This window comes from Homalodisca vitripennis, chromosome X, assembly GCF_021130785.1.
Source record: "Homalodisca vitripennis isolate AUS2020 chromosome X, UT_GWSS_2.1, whole genome shotgun sequence".
Classification (NCBI taxonomy): Eukaryota; Metazoa; Arthropoda; class Insecta; order Hemiptera; family Cicadellidae; genus Homalodisca; species Homalodisca vitripennis.
In genome coordinates, this window is record NC_060215.1 from 145601545 (window position 1) to 145619394 (window position 17850).

The 17850-nt window shown below is 34.6% G+C and overlaps 1 protein-coding gene across 1 annotated transcript in view; it reads left to right on the forward strand.

Annotated features, from left to right (window-relative positions):
- The first annotated feature begins 361 nt into the window (after positions 1-361).
- LOC124369975 (nuclear envelope integral membrane protein 1b-like) overlaps positions 362-17850 on the forward strand; it is a 29005-nt gene continuing 11516 nt past the window's right edge. Inside the window, exons 1-4 of the mRNA XM_046828211.1 lie at positions 362-638; positions 7528-7661; positions 11200-11407; positions 14597-14766. Coding sequence (XP_046684167.1) covers positions 557-638; positions 7528-7661; positions 11200-11407; positions 14597-14766 — 594 coding nt within the window. The 5' untranslated portion in view covers positions 362-556. The remainder of the gene's footprint in view (positions 639-7527; positions 7662-11199; positions 11408-14596; positions 14767-17850) is intronic.

Sequence of the window (17850 nt, forward strand, 5' to 3'; positions counted from 1 at the left end):
AACGGTTATTAAAGTTGTCTATTACCATTTAAATTCTGGTAATAGATTTGAATGCCATCGATTAGTTCAGATATTGATTTTAAATTAATTTATATGTACAGTATAATGGAACATGCATTGTCTGTAACATTATAACAATTTTATATTCGTTCTCGATTAAAAACTTATTACATCATTTATTATGTATATTACTATATGATAAAATTCAAGTACTGGCTTTTAAGATTGAACTCGGGTTGAAAGTATTTAGTGGCCGTTGGATTTGAAACCTGTCCGGAAATCGTGACCCGGAAATTAATTGGTTGAGTACTTCTTGTTTGGTAATGTGACCCCCGTAGTCACTTAGTGAGTCACTAACTAAACTACCGGTTTGCAGGTTTGGAGGAGTGTTTGAGCGGGAATGGCGGAAATTAATTCTTATGGGAATAGTGAAGATTGATGTTTGGTGCTTGGTGAACGCGAAGTCCAGTTAAACGCCGCAAATAGTGAAATATTAGTTTATATGTTTTGTGACCTATATAACTTTTTGTTCGAGAACAGCTTATAAGTATAAACAATGAGAATTCACGTAGTTATATTGGTGATCCTAGCATACTATGGCTATGAAGTAAAGGCTCAGATAGTGGCTCCAACTGAATGTAAGTACTATTATCTTGTTACTTGTTATGGGTTTCATTATATCAAATAGGATTTCGGCGTCCTTCAAACTAACAAATTAGTACTAGACCTATGTATGACATGATAAAGATGCTTAGGCCTATGTAGGCTATGAGAGAGACCTAGGCCTAACTAAGTGATTATGTTTTAATATCCAAATCAGGCAATCCAGGTTTCCAAATTGGTTAATTTAGTTAGACAGATAATTATAAATGTTTAGCCACTTCATAATTTTGTTGTTTTTCAGAAGAAAAATGCCTAACCCTTCCTAAGTAGCCTACCACATACTCACTCTGTTAGTGCCACAGCTTCTTTGGTGTTTTACAGTTCTATTTTTAAAAACTATGGTATTTATTTACAATACCGTGACCATGAAAAATGGACTTTTTTTCATGGGTTGGGCATTTATAGCCAAGTATTATTATCACAGGTGCATATAAACTGGGGGGAAAGTATATTATTGTATTATATTGATGCCTTTCGGGCATTATTGCGTTAAAAATGGAAAATAACCGACAAAATTTTGTCGAACAACACTTGGAGGGTTAAGGATCAGGGGCATCACGTGATCTGGGATTCGACTTTTGCAAGCTCGAGTTAATTTTTTTTCTAAAAGAGCAAGCAGTGCGCAGCACTGCGCAGCGGGCAGGCATCGTTGACAGAATTAACGTACTTGTCAGCATCATTTCAGTAAAATTGCCAGAGATACTGTCAAAAACAGAGTTTTCAAAAAATCGTAACTCCTTTGATTTTCGTTGCCGACGAATTTTTTTCTTCACTATTGTTTTCAGGAAAAATTGTAGTTTTCAGGGGGAAAAAATGAACATACCTTTCCATGGTCACGTTATTGTAAATTGATACCAAAACTATAAAATACAATTTTGTAATAAAATTGTTCATATTATATATTATTGTATTCACAAAACAATAAGGAATAAGAGAAGTAAAACAGTATTATACTTACCCTACTTTCTGTTCAGGTATGTAGCCCTCCAAAGTAAAAAAAGTTTCAAAATTTGTTATGTCCTAGTAACATCCACTACTCAAGATTTCACTATGTATAAAAAAAAACACAGTTTCAAAATAGCCATATTATTCCTAAATTTAATAAGCTTTACAAATATAGGCTATATACTTTGCTTCTAATTAAACTATAAACCAAATTATAAAATTGAAAAAATCACAACTATATACAAAGTTTTTCAGCGTGTTCTTGGAATCAAGGCTTTGTGATGCCTTTCTTTTTCTGCCAGGCCTAAGGAGTCTCCAGAAATGTTCTAATAAGTGGAAACACACTTGTAATACAGCCCAGGCACCAAAATCGCTTCGGCCTTTTTTGTTTTTGCTTTCGCAAACTGTGCACTTGCGTAATTTATTCCCCGGAAGGTGGGCGAGGAAATGATTATACCGCCGACATCACCTCCTGGACCTGGAGCAGCTGGTGGTTCTTCTACTGGCTGTGCCAAAGAGTCAATTATTCCAACCAAACAGTCCATTTTTGAAAGACGTTGATCATTGTTTTGACGGTGGAGAACATAGGAATTAAAAAGAATGTTCCAAATTATCACGATCCATGTTTGTAAAATCACGCAACACAGCAGTCAGCTGTTAGCAGTACGCAGTTGTAACATATTGTCAAAACAAAGTATGACGTAATACACTGCCTCCACAGTTATGGGGTAGGGTACGATAAGTGGACCCGGTTTTTTATATCGAATAATGTAATCATCGATACCTACAACAGTAATATTCGCATCTCAAATCTTAGACTATCAATAAATATAAAAGTATCTGTTGTCTGCAATAACAAACATATGTTTTAAATTAAAATGTGAATTTAACCCTTTAAGTGGCGGCCATTTGTGGTCTCAGTGGCAGGCCGTTTTCGGGTAAATTGCCGTGATCGTTAAACTTATTTTTAGAAAATATTGTATAAATGATAACCTAGCAACATTATATATTTTTGTTTTCCTTATGAACTATAGAATAAGAATAATTATGATATTTGGTTCCTTATTTTTATTTTCAGATGAATATCATTGTAGGTGTGTAAAGATTTTCTTTTAGAAAAAATAATTTTTAAGTTCTACTGTCCGTTACTTTGAAACTACTGGAGCTACAAAATAATGTCATATTTACAGAATATACACAATTTTATTCTAAACAAATTACTACCTATGCATTTTTTCTATTTACAAGAACAAAAAAAGTTAGAAGGGAAAAACTAAATCAATGTACAAACTGTTTTTTTTGTTTGGTTTTTTTTTTTTTTTTACTCCGAATCACTATATAGTCACTAGTCACTAGGGCTTGTATTTTCCTCCCAGTAGTGTAGGGCCTATAATAGTGGCTTAGTTTGTCAAAGCACAGTATATTTCGTAAATATAAAACAGGAATTGTCTTATCGCAAACCCCTCCCCATCCTCAGACAGAGGTCAAAGTCGAGCGGTCTAGTAGATAACGTGATTACAGAATCTCACCGCCCGTTCAGCTGGTGCGCCGCATTCTTGTACTTTTGTGTTTTACTGTGTGTGTAACAGATTAGTGATGGGTGACACTATGAGAATTTCGGATTTACCCAGGAGCGAAGAAGGGACCATTCGTTTTTTACAAGATCTTGACTAGTTGCCTAAATCTAAAATATTCGTGGCGGTCGGCAGTTGCGGCTGAAGGCGGAAATCCACTACACTCACTCATCCTTCATATTGCTGCATTCTGGGCGTCACAGGAAACCCATTAACAATTAATAATCGTTGTAAGTTTGTAATTGAAGAGTTGCTTTTTCGTTCTATAATGTTTTTTTTCTATAAATTTATATGTTTGTGTTCCTCATACTGGTGTGGTCAGTATAATCCCAAGGTACCCCAACATTTTCCATGATGAACGAATAACCTAAACATTTACCGGTAACACAAACAACGCGATAAACAATAATATACTCACAATAACAGTACGCAAAGTCGTCAAACAAAACAGTGACGAGACGAGTAGACAGCTGTTCTCTCGTCTGCCGCCAGGTCAAACGAAAACTGTTGGATTCATTTAGGCCAGCAAATATTAGTAACATGAATACACACTATACTATATGATATATATAGGAAATTTCATGGAGAATACGATAGTTCAAACTAGGCCTAAAAATAATGGATGGTTGCGGAGCAACAGCCTTAAATGGGAAGCGACGGCTGCGACGGCGCTTGCCACTTCGCGGCGGCGTGAATCATACGTCTCAGACGGCGCTTGCCACTTATAGGGTTAATATTAACAGTGATCAAACAAATTATTATAACCAAAAACATGTCTTATCATCTTTTAAAGCAATGTTGTGTAGTTTTTTAAAATTGACTGCCATTCTTAATAATCAAATACTACTTATGTAAAGTTGAAATATTACCTTACGTGTATTATTTGAAAGTGCTTACAGCTGTTGACATAGATTATTTAAGTTAAGTGTTCAAAATAATTAATTAGTATCGATTGATTATATTGATTGTTATGATTAAGTAATATTGTTTGCCAATTTCGATATAAAAAACCGGGTCCGCTTATCGTACCCTACCCAAATTATGCATTGTCACGATTATGTGTACTACAAATCTTCATCTTTCAAATGATACCGAATTTGTCTATTTTAGCTGCCATTTTAATATGAATAAATTCAAACAAAACAAGCGCTTTTATATACTTATGGGCGCGACTTTGGCCGTCATAATAGGCATTAATTATTCGCGGCCGTGACGAAAAGCGCTCGGAGGGTTAAAAGTAAATGAAATTAAACCTTAAACAATTAGGCTACATTTAGGAAACCCTGAAGATAAAAAATAACTTGTAGCTTAAAAGGATCTAGCCTAGTTATTAAACAGGCTGACAAGAACTGGAGTTGTTGGTGGTAAGGAATAAAAACAACCCTTGTAATTGTAGTGCATCTTAATTAATCTCCACAATGGCGCACCACTACTGCTTATGTTCATTCTGATACAATAATAGCAATTTAGTATACCTTTAAGTGAGACCACGACACATTTTAAATTAACACGTTGACGACATCGGCCCATTTCTGTACTCTTTTTAGTTGCCGTTGAATTTTTCAATAATAATGCTGAAATTTTTGCATAAATGTTGACAATCCTGTTATTCCCTTCTCTTATAGACCTCCTTAGTTTGTTACCTTCCCCACCCAGAAACCCCCATTCCTCCTGGTACCTAGATTGATTGTATTAATTGATATGTAGGCCTAACTTATACTTTAATTTTAATACTTGTGCAATAATCTATATGGTTTACAACTGCTTAAAAATTATTTTTATAAATGATGGAACTATTTTAAGAAATTGTTAAGTGGTTTTAGATGGTTTTAGTTCTGTGACTAAAGTAATCACTATCCTAGATCATTGCCACCAATCCTTCCTCGATCTAGAAAATTTTTAAAAGCACCAGCTATTTTTATTTTTGAATATGTATAATGTATATGAAAACTAAAGACTCTTCGAACAATCCACATCAGCATGCATCAATACAAGATATTAGAAGACAATACAAGATATTTAGACTATATTGGCCAAACTTTTTTTCAAATCATACAATCATCAATCAGACAAACAGAGTACTACAATATTCAAAGCATGTTTTCCAACTGTGTCCATGTAACTCACTCTGAAGAATTTTACTAATAGCATTCAAGCACTAACACAATCTGCCTTGTGTTCCCCAGATTCTTTCCCTGATAAAGTTCCTACCCTGCTTCATCCCAGTCACTCTTCCTTGTGGGAGGGCTGTGACACACCCGCTTACACGGAAAAAACCAGAAGACGTTCTTGTAAGTTCAATGTCATGTATAGTTTATTATACATACTTATTAGTTACTCAAATATCTTCCATTGAAGAACAGAATAATGTGTAACTGAATTATTGGTAGCCTACTAATTTGACTCACTTCATAATTTTTGTTATTATTTAGGGTAGGGTAAGTTTTTTTCTAGTTCCATGAACAAAATAATGTTTTGACTGTTATTTTCATATTTTGCAGTAATTGTTTTGGTTAGTTTTCTCAGTATTTAAGGTATCAGAATATGAAGAAATAATTATCAGTAAGTCTTTCCTCACTTTTTTTATTGAACATTGTTATCCTTAACCTCTTGTAAGTACTTTCCACACACAAACAAATAAATTAATCATGCAAAGTGGGACTAGTAAACGATCAAATTACATACTATTGAACATAGGTAGGCCAACAACAGTGTAAACTGCCTGTAGATTCCATCCTATGGAGAAGTCATCCTTACCTACGTCCTTCAATAAACTAATCTCATGTGTTAGAAAATATAATTTGCTCTATGGAGAATGTATTTATTCACATGGCTAACACCAATAAATGAGGTAAACCAACGGTTCTTACCTTTCCTATTTATAGTAGTTGGCCTATATCATTGATATAGCCTATTTGTGAAAAAATGTAGAGTTTAAAAATGAGGGTATTATACATTGAAGTTGATGATGTAGCCTATGTATAGTGTGTATGCCCAATTTCACGAAAATCAGTTCATACGTTTTTCTGATAACGGGACCTTTGATAACAGAGATTTTCAACCTTTCAGGCTTTTTTCCTTTCTTAGTGCAATGAAATTTGGTTAAACCTCCCCTCTATCATCATCACCTTATGTGGTCAACACAGTAGTAAGATTTAAATTTGTATTTGTAAGCTAGGGTGGATTTTAGATTGGCATGTTTTAAAACTAAATAAATTATGTATCAAACATTTAATATTACTTCAAATTCATTTTTGAATTGTTTTTGTCTACTCTCATTGCTGTCAGTAAGTTATTATTTTAAAATAAAGCCATGTAAGACAGACCAAAAATAAATTGTATACAAATTTACAAGAGATAGTTAACTATTATATCAGTCATTTTTTAACTTAGTGAGAAAGTTAACACTGTTAGTTTTTAAATATCTAATTATAGCAGTGACAAAACACATCGCAGGTCACTTTCTACGTTCATTTTTGCTTGATATTTTTACTTTAGATAAGACAATGTTGAAAATTCGGAGTCGGAGAGGTGTTTGGATGACAATTGTACTGACAAATTTGCAGCTTCCAAAGCAACTTGCGGGTAAACAGGAAGATAACAACCAAAAATATCCAATGCTCATTTTCTTGAATTCCGACTTTCTTTGAGAATCACATTTTATGTCGATTGCTTGTTTCTGAATTTGATCAGGAAGTACATGCATATTGATTTAAAATGAATCCCTTGTCATCTTAAATTGCCAGTCTGTGTCCTAACATCTGGAAAATAGTGTTGCAATTTAAGTTTTAAGTTATACTAAATGCTGTAATACCAAGTTTAAGAATTCATTGATAAGTTGCAGTGGTAGATGTATCTTCAACAACTTTCTCTTTTTCGGTTGAAAAACTTTCAGTACAATAGATTCAATAGTTCAGGCTGTATGGCATCATTACTCAAAACAGCATTGTAAAGAATGCACTGAGGTAAATAATGACCATTTTTAATGGAAATAAATCCATATTTAATATAATGATAACTATACAGTCTTTTATTTTGCAGTGATCTGGGCATTTTTAGACCTACTGCAACACGTGATATGGGTATGTTTTTTTAATGGTAGCCCAAACCCACGTTCTTTTGGCAATGTTTTCATTATCTACCCTACAACAGATACGGGATGCCATTAGTGACCTGTCATGTTATGTAGTAGAGACCTTCTGAAAGAGCGGTTGGTCACCCTGATGCTGTTTAAACAACTGTGTACTACGTTTGTAAATAAGCCTTGAGGTGAATAAACAAAATGGTCAATACTTTACGGTAGGCACTTAGAAATATAGTAATGAGTATTTTCATTATGTTACAGCGGTTATGCTACAGCAAGAGGTATCGTTCAATTGCTGTAACCAGTACCCCTATTCGGAAAGACGAGACTTGCCGATGACCTACTGTTATGAGAAAACGTCTAAGGCTTTTGACAGAATTTTCAGGACCACCTATGTAAGTAGTTTTTAGTTTAGGAATTAGTATCCTTTGCTTAAGACACAAGGATAAAGGGTCTAAAAAAGTGAGGATTATCATGGATTCCGGAACAGTATATACCAGGGGTCACCAAATGGCGGACTGCAGTCCGGATGTAGACCACCAACCTATTTTGTATGTCTTTTATGTTAATTGTACCTATGTAACTTTGAGTACATTATTTGATTTTTCTCACGCTTTATACTACCGTCGTCGTTTTGCCAACGGATCTCCAAGATCGTCAGTCGTCGTGGTGGTAATTGGTGTGTGTGGTGTGTTATGGGAGAGGAGTACGCACTGACGTCAGTGCCTTGCCTCAGTAGGTCAGTGTTTTGTTTTTGTGTTGAGAGGTGGACGTTAACACCACGTGCGTTGAATTCGTTTGCCTGGCTTCGCTACGAATTAAGGTACTGTACCTGTTACTTTTTTACAATGAAACCGAAAATAAGAAAGGTGGAAGTCGTAAATAGACAGTTTTTGCCAGAATGGACTGATTTGTATTGTTTCAAGCTGCCAAATAGTGTTGGAGTTGTACCGATGTGCTTGATTTTTTAATAAACAGTTACGTTAGTTAAAAGCTCGAATATAAAATGACTTAAAGACCAAACCCAAATCGTTTGTCCACAATTTTCCACTTGGCAGTAACCTGCATCAATCTAAAATTACGAGTTTTCGTCAATCTACATATCTTCGACTCAAACCATGAGTCGTTCAATGACTGAGCAGGAGAAATCTGGTGAGTCTTCTTTACATATTTTTTAAACTCTTGCTAAGCATAAGAAACCATTCTTAGATGCTGACATAATGCACGCTCGAGGCAGGCAATGTTTTGTTTGATAACAGAAAAGATGTGACGGATTTGGTTATGTGCGAGTACTCACTCAAGAAACACACGTTATGGCAGAAGAAAATTATTGTGATGTGAAAGGGCAGATAAATAATTCCGACTATTATGTCTTGGCTATGGACGAATCTTGTGACATTACCGGTATAGCACATTTGGTTATATTTATACATTTCTTGGATTTGAGAAACTTTTGTTGAGGTCCTATTGGTTATTTTGACGTAAATAGGAAGAACCTGGGGAGAAGACATGATCGAAGCTCATGACTGATAAAATAAGATAATGGATTATTTTGTTAAATACGAGTTAGATTTAAAAAAGCTTTTATCGATATCTACCGATGGTGCACCAGCGATTGTTGGGTCCAAAAAAGAACTAGGCTTCACCTATTGAGAACCAATGCAAAGTTTAATGAAAATTTGATTTCCAACTACTGTATTCATCAAAGTGTCCTTTGCTGAAAAATCAGTCGTAATCTTGATAAAATAATGCAAGATGTGATAAAAATAATAAATTTTCTTCGTGTGAAATCAGCACTGATCATAGTGAATTGAAAATATCTCTTGACGAAGTGGACTCTCAATAGGACGATTTGTTGTTGCATAATAATGTGAAATGGCTAAGCAAAGGCAGCGTTTTACAAAGATTCCTCACGATTTTGGAAGACAAGAAAACATTTCTTTTCAACATTGATCAGATACCAGCCAACACTTACTTTGTTTTCTTAGCGATAAAGAAAATGGAATTTCCATTGTTTTCTTAGCAGATATTTTAAAACACACCTATGAACTGAACCTTAAACTTCAGGGCAAAAAAAGCTTGTATGGGAATTCCTGACAGAAGTAAACATAGATCTGGAGCCAATACCAAACGTTCATTAAGGATATTAAATTGGAATTTGAAAACAGATTCACAGATTTTAAGAAAATTGAGAATGTCATCGACATGCTCAGTAAAATTTACTCTCAGGATCCTACTGTTGAATGGAGAAATGAAGCTGCAAATATTTTTTCGGGAGTAATAAAGCTGCTCTCCAGATGGAAATCATTCATTTTCAAGAAAATAAATTTTTAAAACATTAAAAAGAGGAAGTTTCTTGTCAATAGTTTTGGATAAAATTTATTTGTGTTAATACATATCCAGAGTTAAAAGAATTAGCCTTAAAACTTCTTGTTTGTAAAGCATCATTTTCTAAGATAAACTTTATTAAAAATAATTTCCGGAGCAGACTTACTACGAACATCTCCAACATTCAATAGCAATAGCCTGCACAAACAAGTCCAAACTTTGGACGGATAGTTCAAGGCAAAAAATTTTGTTTTTCTCATTAATATTGTAAAAAGACCCCTGTTACTTATTTTTGTTTATAATGTTAGTTTATTATTGATAAAAAAAATTCGGTTTTATTTATTCATTGATATTGTATCTGTACATATTTAAGTAGTACAGTTTATTATTTTAGTTGTTAAGTCCATAAGACACGGAGTATTTTCCTTCCGAACTGTGATGGTCACGTTATTAAAAAGTACCCCTAATGAAAGTAATTGGTGACCCCTGCTGCTATATATTCTATCCGGAAGACAGAGGCTTCTGAAGTATTATTAAGGACCTTATATAAAGCACAAATATTTACACTATGGTTATATGAGCTTAAATATTTATATGACTTTAAAATTTACTGTATAAAAATCCAAACCAACAATAAAAAAATTATTTTGATCACAATGCCATAAACAAAAATTACCTTACTTTCTCAATTCATAAGACCACTTAATTTGAGAAAAGTCTTTACAGGAATTTATATATAGTTTTTTTCAATTGAAAGAGCTAATAGACAATACCATTAAAGAGTGTTGCACAAATTCATAGAAGAAAGCTCTTATAGTGAAAATAAAATGATGCATCATTTAAGCAATTAAAAATGGATAACATGTTAACGGACATTTGCCATTGTTGTATGATACCAAAATATAGCACTATGTTTCAAGGATTGGAATCTCATTTTTTCAGGTGCCAAAAGTCTTGACATATGATTAAGCTAGTGTAAAGGATTAAAATTAAAGTATAGCGATGAATTTGCTATATTAACTAAGACTAGAACCAGTTTACATTTATAAAATTGTCATTCATCTGTAATTAACAGTTCTGTTGTTAGTTCCATACAACTAGAAGAAATTGTGTGAAAAAGAAAAGTTTTAGTTTTTTATTTATACTAAAGTTATGTTTAATTGTACAACAATTGCATTATACATGTAAGCTTGGAAATATAGTGCCAAAAAAAGACGTATCGCACGTGGTTAATAAAAAAAATTTGTTCACAAATGATCAAAATTGTAACTTGCCACAAAAGTCAAACTGTATCAGCTTGCTTATTCGGATTCATATTACTAATAATTCAATTGACATTGTTGAAATAGTTTAAAAGTATATCCTTCAAATACAAAAATATCTATTTACTAATATTTTCCACTTTTACTTGGACATTTTCATTCATTCCTCAATACTACGATATTGCTATCTGTTGTATGATATTACTTTTAGTGACTACAACATCTACAGTAAGACGATTACAATAAAAAATAATTTTGAAACACCCTGTTTACTATAAAACTTGTATGTATGTATCTGTTCTTATTTCATTTTGTTTTATTTATATAATCATGGTATTTGTAGGTTGCCTTGAACATAACTCCGCAAACTTACACTCTATTCGAAGGAGGAAATGCAGAGGAGGTTTGGTCACAGTACCTAACCCACAAAAGCTCTTGGTATCCTACTTTCTTGAACTGGCGAAGAAACAACATCTACTTAAATCCGTTCAATGACTCTTGCATTGGAATTTTGACCTATGATGACTATTCCGTAAGGCTTGAGATTCTATGTAAGTATACTGAATAAATCATAGTTGTAACTGGGCATTACTACCCTAATTTATAAATAGATGGTTTTTTTATAACTGTAATTATAAGGGAAATATTTGACTAGTAGCTGAAATCTTACATATTTGCTCTACACAATATTCCATTACCAGTCTTAAAGATCTATAGTCTCTATATTTTTTGACGTGACAACGTCTTAAATTAGGTTGCGGCTCGGAGTCACTCATGAAAAAGTGTAACGCCCGGTAACGTTACGATGCCCGTCCAGTGGGTCCGCCGCACGGGATCCGCACGGGATAAAGCAGATAACTGTGGGTCCGCCGCACGGGATAAAGCAGATAACTATGTTTATTCGTGAAAATGTGGAGTGCTTAGATTCGTCATTTACAACAACTACAACAATAAAGGTAAATAATTGTACACTGATATTTCATTATCGTAAACTATGATTGATTGATTAATTGTTAGATTGACACAAAAGTTGAGAAACTGAGTTTATAGGTTATGTCATACTATTGACAAATGTTGATAGTGTTAAGTAAATTATTAGTTTAAATCACTCTGCAATCAATCGTAATTCAGTCGATTGAGAAGAAACAGCGCGTATTGCTAGTCAAACATTTAAAATAACAAATTATAACCTCTAACCTGTCATAACAGTGCGACCAAACAAACGAACTAAACCGACCAATCACCACGCGCGGAGTTAGAATTTAACTGTGTTTAGCAAGAATTTAAAATTCCAATTTTAGTAAATGTTTTATTCAACTTTACCATTTACAATAACAAATTTTAATTAATTTCAAATTATGTACAATGTTTTAGTAAACAAAATATATTTCTATAGTTAAAATTTGTGCAATTCTTATTTTCATTCAATTCCTTGTTCCTATTGTGCAATTTAATAATATTCATATCAATAAATATTCTACCGAGAAAAAGACGTTGTCACGTAAAATCTTCACCCGTAAAACCGACTTTACAGGCAACCATAATTTTTTTTTAAAGGATTAACTGTTAATTTTATGTTAAGTAATTTTACAATGTTTTTCCAAACGTTTTTAGTTAGAATTACCTGGAACTTTATGTACATAATATGTGAAATGGCCCAGGCACTGATATTTGTTTTTAAGTAATAAAAATAATGTGCAAATGCTGTAACAAATCTAAGAGAATGGTCGGAAATGGGACATTTTTAAATGCTACCGATTCACTGAGTTGAAGTTGAACAAAACCAAAACCCAAACCACATTTGATGTAAAGAAAAGAGATAGTATCTACTACGGAGTAGTGACTACTCCTCAAGTCCAGATTTTTTAAGTCACACAGGAAGCAGATCCTTTTTCCTGTCAGAGTCAGTTTGAACGTGATATTACCATGTTTATGTATGTCAGAGAGCCAAACAATATGGTATACAAAAGATAGTAAGAAACTGTAAACAAATTTTAAGATTTTAAAGTGAAACTGTTAATTTTTGAAACTTTGTACCAGAATATGACAGGGACAATGAGCCACTTCTGCCTTTTCTGCTAATTAATGCCTGGCCATGCAAACGATGAAGAGATGTCTTTGTCACTTGAAGTGGTTTCACATTGCAGATGAAGTTCTGTCTAGTTGAAACTCCTTTCATTCAACTGTTTTTGTTTAATTCATAATTTAATTTCTTGGCAATGTCCACACTAATTGATAGATGTCCCTGCCTTTTCGAAAATATAGGATTTTTCATTTCATTATAAATGTTCTAAAAAACTTTTTAGCTCAATCATTGAACCTAAATTAAACAACGTTCGAACAGCCCATGGACTTCTAATTAGTTGAAATCAAAAGTGTAATGTGTAAACTAATGTAAATTACAAAAAAGGTTTGTCCTATTAGCCTATTCAGTTTTTCCATTGCTTGGACAATGTTTAAGAAATTAACTAACTAGTTATATATCACATTAAATATTTTGACAGATTTTTAGTTTGACATCCTAGTGTAGAAAATTTGCTGATGCATGATTTTCATTATCAACTGTTGTTAACCCGGCTCTAAGGAAAAGTAATTAATGCTTATTAATATGTCTAAGAGACAACTCTTAAAAGGTACTTATGCACTATACCGACCCCACGTATTTTTTTATAAATCAGGTAGAGTAAGGTTATGTTATGTTAAATTACTATCGTAACAAAACCTAATCTAACCTAGGTCAGGAGACTAGGTAGTGGACATGCAGAGCGGACTCCCAAATCAGCATAGAGACGACAATGGAGCCACTGTCCAGCGCCTGGCGCGCCTTTAACTGCCTGACAGACGCCTGATAAGCCGCCGGCACATACCGCGCAGCGACAGTACAGTCACTTTATATGCTGATTTGGGAGCTCCTGTCTACAGAGGAAGAAGCCGTGGGCTTTTTCCAATCGCGAGGTCTGCTGCCCCTGACGATATTATGCGAAGGAGGACATTCTATGAAGTTTTATTTCGGCGAACAATACCCTTTTTGGAAATGCAATATCAGACTGAGCAAGAAGAAAGTTGGGTTTCGTGTCGGTATGTTACACTTATGGCTGTTATTCTGGAGCATATTGAACCAGGTAGTACGATTATGTCTGACTGCTGGGAAGGATACAAAACCGGTGAACTGGAAAGTGCTGGATTTGTACATTTCTCGGTCAACCACAGCCACAACTTCGTACATCCCGAAACTGGGGCCAATACGCAGCGTGTAGAAAGAATGTGGGGTAGTGCGAAGTGGCGCAATAAGGTCCAAAGGGGAACTGCTTGGCATCATCTGGATACATACTTGGCAGAATACATGTGGCGAGCAGCAGTAGCGGAAACCAGAGGCGATAGGTTTGATGCGTTGCTAGTGGACATCGTGGCCTTCTGGGATGACGCCAGTACACAGTAACCATTTTTCTCTCGGTTTTATTGTTGTATATACATTCATATTCATGCTACACATGTTTTTATCCTCTTAACTGTGCCCAATTTGTAAACAAATAGGTGGGGTCCGTAGAGTGCATAAGTACGTACCTCTTAAAGTGTTTGATATAGCAGATAGAATAAAATAATTTGATAAACTAAATTTAGAGTTGTACGTAGAATAATATATCATGTATTGGCCAATATAATATTTTTCTTGTGGCACACCTTGTTTTACCTGTGAACTATTAACTAGAATAACTATTAAATATTATTACACTGTGCAGATCTTGATGGTACCAGATTTTCCCTTCTTATCCTTGGAGTCATCGCAGTGTTCTTCGCCTCCAGATTGGCCCGACAACCGATATTCTTCTACATCGTTGGAGTATCTTCTGGAGTTCTTGGGTCCGTCCTCTTCATTGCATACTTCCTGCTACGTCTCCTCCCGATGCGGGTAAGTTAGTGTAGTTTATTGATTGGTTTATAGTGTGAGAGAATTATTCATTACTTATGTTATCATTTTAAAAGAAATTGAAGATAGTCACGTAATTTTCTAAGGTTATACAGTGTTGGTACAATCCTACGTATTTGACATATGTTATTTATTTAACACGCAAGTTCTAAACGTTGAAACTGATCGTATGGCAGTGGAGTGGAGAACTTTCTGACACTGTGGCCTGGAATTTGCTGTGCTCTGCCCTGTCAGTGTATCACAGCGCCCTGCTTTGTATGTTATTACATGTACTTGTGTTGCATTTTACTGTGATTCAACACCCTGAGCAGAGTTAACGTCACGAATTTACGGTTGACACTCATAAGCTAAAGAGTGGTTTAGGAAGTTCAAAGATTTTAAAGCATTCGAGTGGAGAGTGACCTGGCAGATGTTTTGATCATGTTTGTGCAGCATCAATGAAAACTGTCGATTTACTGTACAGAAGTTAAAATTAGATCTTTGTATTTCAAAACCTTGCAGTTTGTGACATTTTACTTCTGAAAATGAATCACGTTTCTGAATTTCTGGCCTATGCAGGCATGACCAATTCCAGGTCTCTTTCCACTGAAATACGGCCATCATAAATACTCTAAATCACTATCTTATTTGAGTATTACTCATAGACTCAGTGTCAATATTATATATCACTCTGGAGCAAAATGATCAAGTTTCTCTAAACTCTGCTCAAGATTTCAGTCATAAAAATATAACACTAGCCCATGTAATAATAATAATAATTGGCCAGCAAATAGAAGGGAGGTTGGGTGCTTATCGGACAAACTTCGTTCATTACTACACACTGTACAGAAGTTGGGGGTAGTAGCTTAGCTGGGGGTTTTATTACACCACCTCATCATTTAATACATCCCATGCCAGTAGTTTTTCAGAAAGTATTTAATACATCCCATGCCAGTAGTTTTTCAGAAAGTATTTAATACTTCCTATGCCAGTAGTTTTTCAGAAAGTAGTAGTTGCCAAAAGAGTTAAAGCACATTGCAAGGGGTTATATACTTCAGCCTAAATTTTAAATTTTTAACATAATTAAATAATTTTTTTGTGTTGTTTCGCTCGATAAAAGTTCATTATAGCCTGCATATACAAACATTGCTAGTATAAATATAAATATGTATACAAAATGTTCTTTCCATAAAGAAACATTTTTTAACTTTATTGTGATTTGTTTGAAAGTGTAAAGCATTTGGTGCACAATCAACACCTATAAATTTAATCAAAACTTAATAATCAATTAGATAACAAAATCTGAAAATTATACCTCTTGTGGTAGTATTTTGTTTTCTAATCATGTTGTACATAAAAGCTGCTGGAAGAAATTAATAGCACTGTTACATATACAGGGTTAATAAAAAGTCTGGAGACCCCCGACTAATATTGTAACGGCTCACACGAGAAAAACTAAACTCGTCACACATTTATGTTATATTATGAGGTACTTTTTGGGCATAATTATTGCTTCATTCACAAACCCAAAATGGGGGATTTTGGGGGCAGCTCAAAAGTTTTAAATGTAAAGCCCCATCAAGTGACCTGCCATTTTCTAGTCCCTAATAAAAGAAAACAAACAACGCAAACTAGAGGTCTCTATCTTAACCCAGTAAAAAATGACTGCCAATTGAAAATTTTATAAGTAACTTTTGGGGCAGCTAAAAACTGTCACTTTTAAGCACCACTCAGTTGATCTCTCATTTGTTAAGTATTCATAAAAGGTACAAACTAGGAAAAGTGGAGAATTCTAATGAAACCATATTTTTTATTGTTCCCTATAAAGGAAAAGAAGAGATATTTTAATAAGAATTTTCTAACATTGTTATTTTTTAAGCAGATACTCTGTCATTACTTACCAGCTTAACGTTTCACAAGAAGTGTTCAAATTGCTTCCCCTCAGCGGCTTGACAATGCGCAAGTGTGGTGTAAACATGTGATACAACTCGCTGCAATGTTTGTTGAGGAATCCCATGTATTTCCTGTACAACTCGATTTCTCAGATCATCAATATCTCGTGGCTTTGTTTTGTACACTCTGTCTTTTGTCTTTGACATAACCCCACATGAAGTAGTCGAGTAGTGAAAGGTCTGGTAATCTGGCGGGCCACTGAATAAACCCACGTCTACCTATCCATTGATTTGGGAAAACATTATACAAGTAGTGGCGGACTTGCCGGCTATAATATGGAGGTGCTCCGTCTTGGAACCAAACTTGTTCAAAATCATCTCTGGATGCCTGGATTGCTGGAATTATTTGTTGTTGGAGCATACCTAAGTACACATCACCAGTAAGGTTCCCTTCAATGAAGAATGGTCCAATTTGTCCTCCCACCATACCTACCCAAACGTTAATTTTTTCGGGATGTTGAGTGTGTTGTTCTTGCACCCAGTAAGGATTAACATCACTCCAGAGACGAGAATTGTGTCTATTTACTTCCCCGTTTAGCATGAAGGCTGCTTCGTCACTGAATACAATATTATTTAAGTTTAATGTCTGGTTATCTATTTTGCTCATCATTTCATCACAATATTGTACCCTTCGATCGAAGTCATCTTCGTTCAGCTCGTGTACAAGATGAATTTTGTATGGCTTGTATTTATTTTCATGTAAAATCTTACAAACGGAGGTACTTTGGGATTATACCGACCACACCCAGACATGAATCGTTATTTAACATTTTGCTTCTACTGATTACTAGATTAGCGTAGAAGACTATTTCGTCAGTATAAAACAGGAATTGTCTTATCGCAAACCCCTCCCCATCCTCAGACAGAGGTCAAAGTCGAGCGTCTAGTAGATAACGTGATTGCAGAGCCTCGCCACCCCGTTCAGCTGGTGCATCGCTTTGTTGTACTTTCGTGTTTTACCTCTACATTTCTCCAAACACAAAAATTTAACAAAAACAAACATTTACCAAACTAAACTCTTTATTAAAAAAACACTCAAAACTTGTTTTTATTCTTGATCACATTCCGCCACCCAAAATGCGAGTGCCTCCGGCCATCAGCGCGGGCTTCGACAGCACCTTCGGTGCTGCCCCGC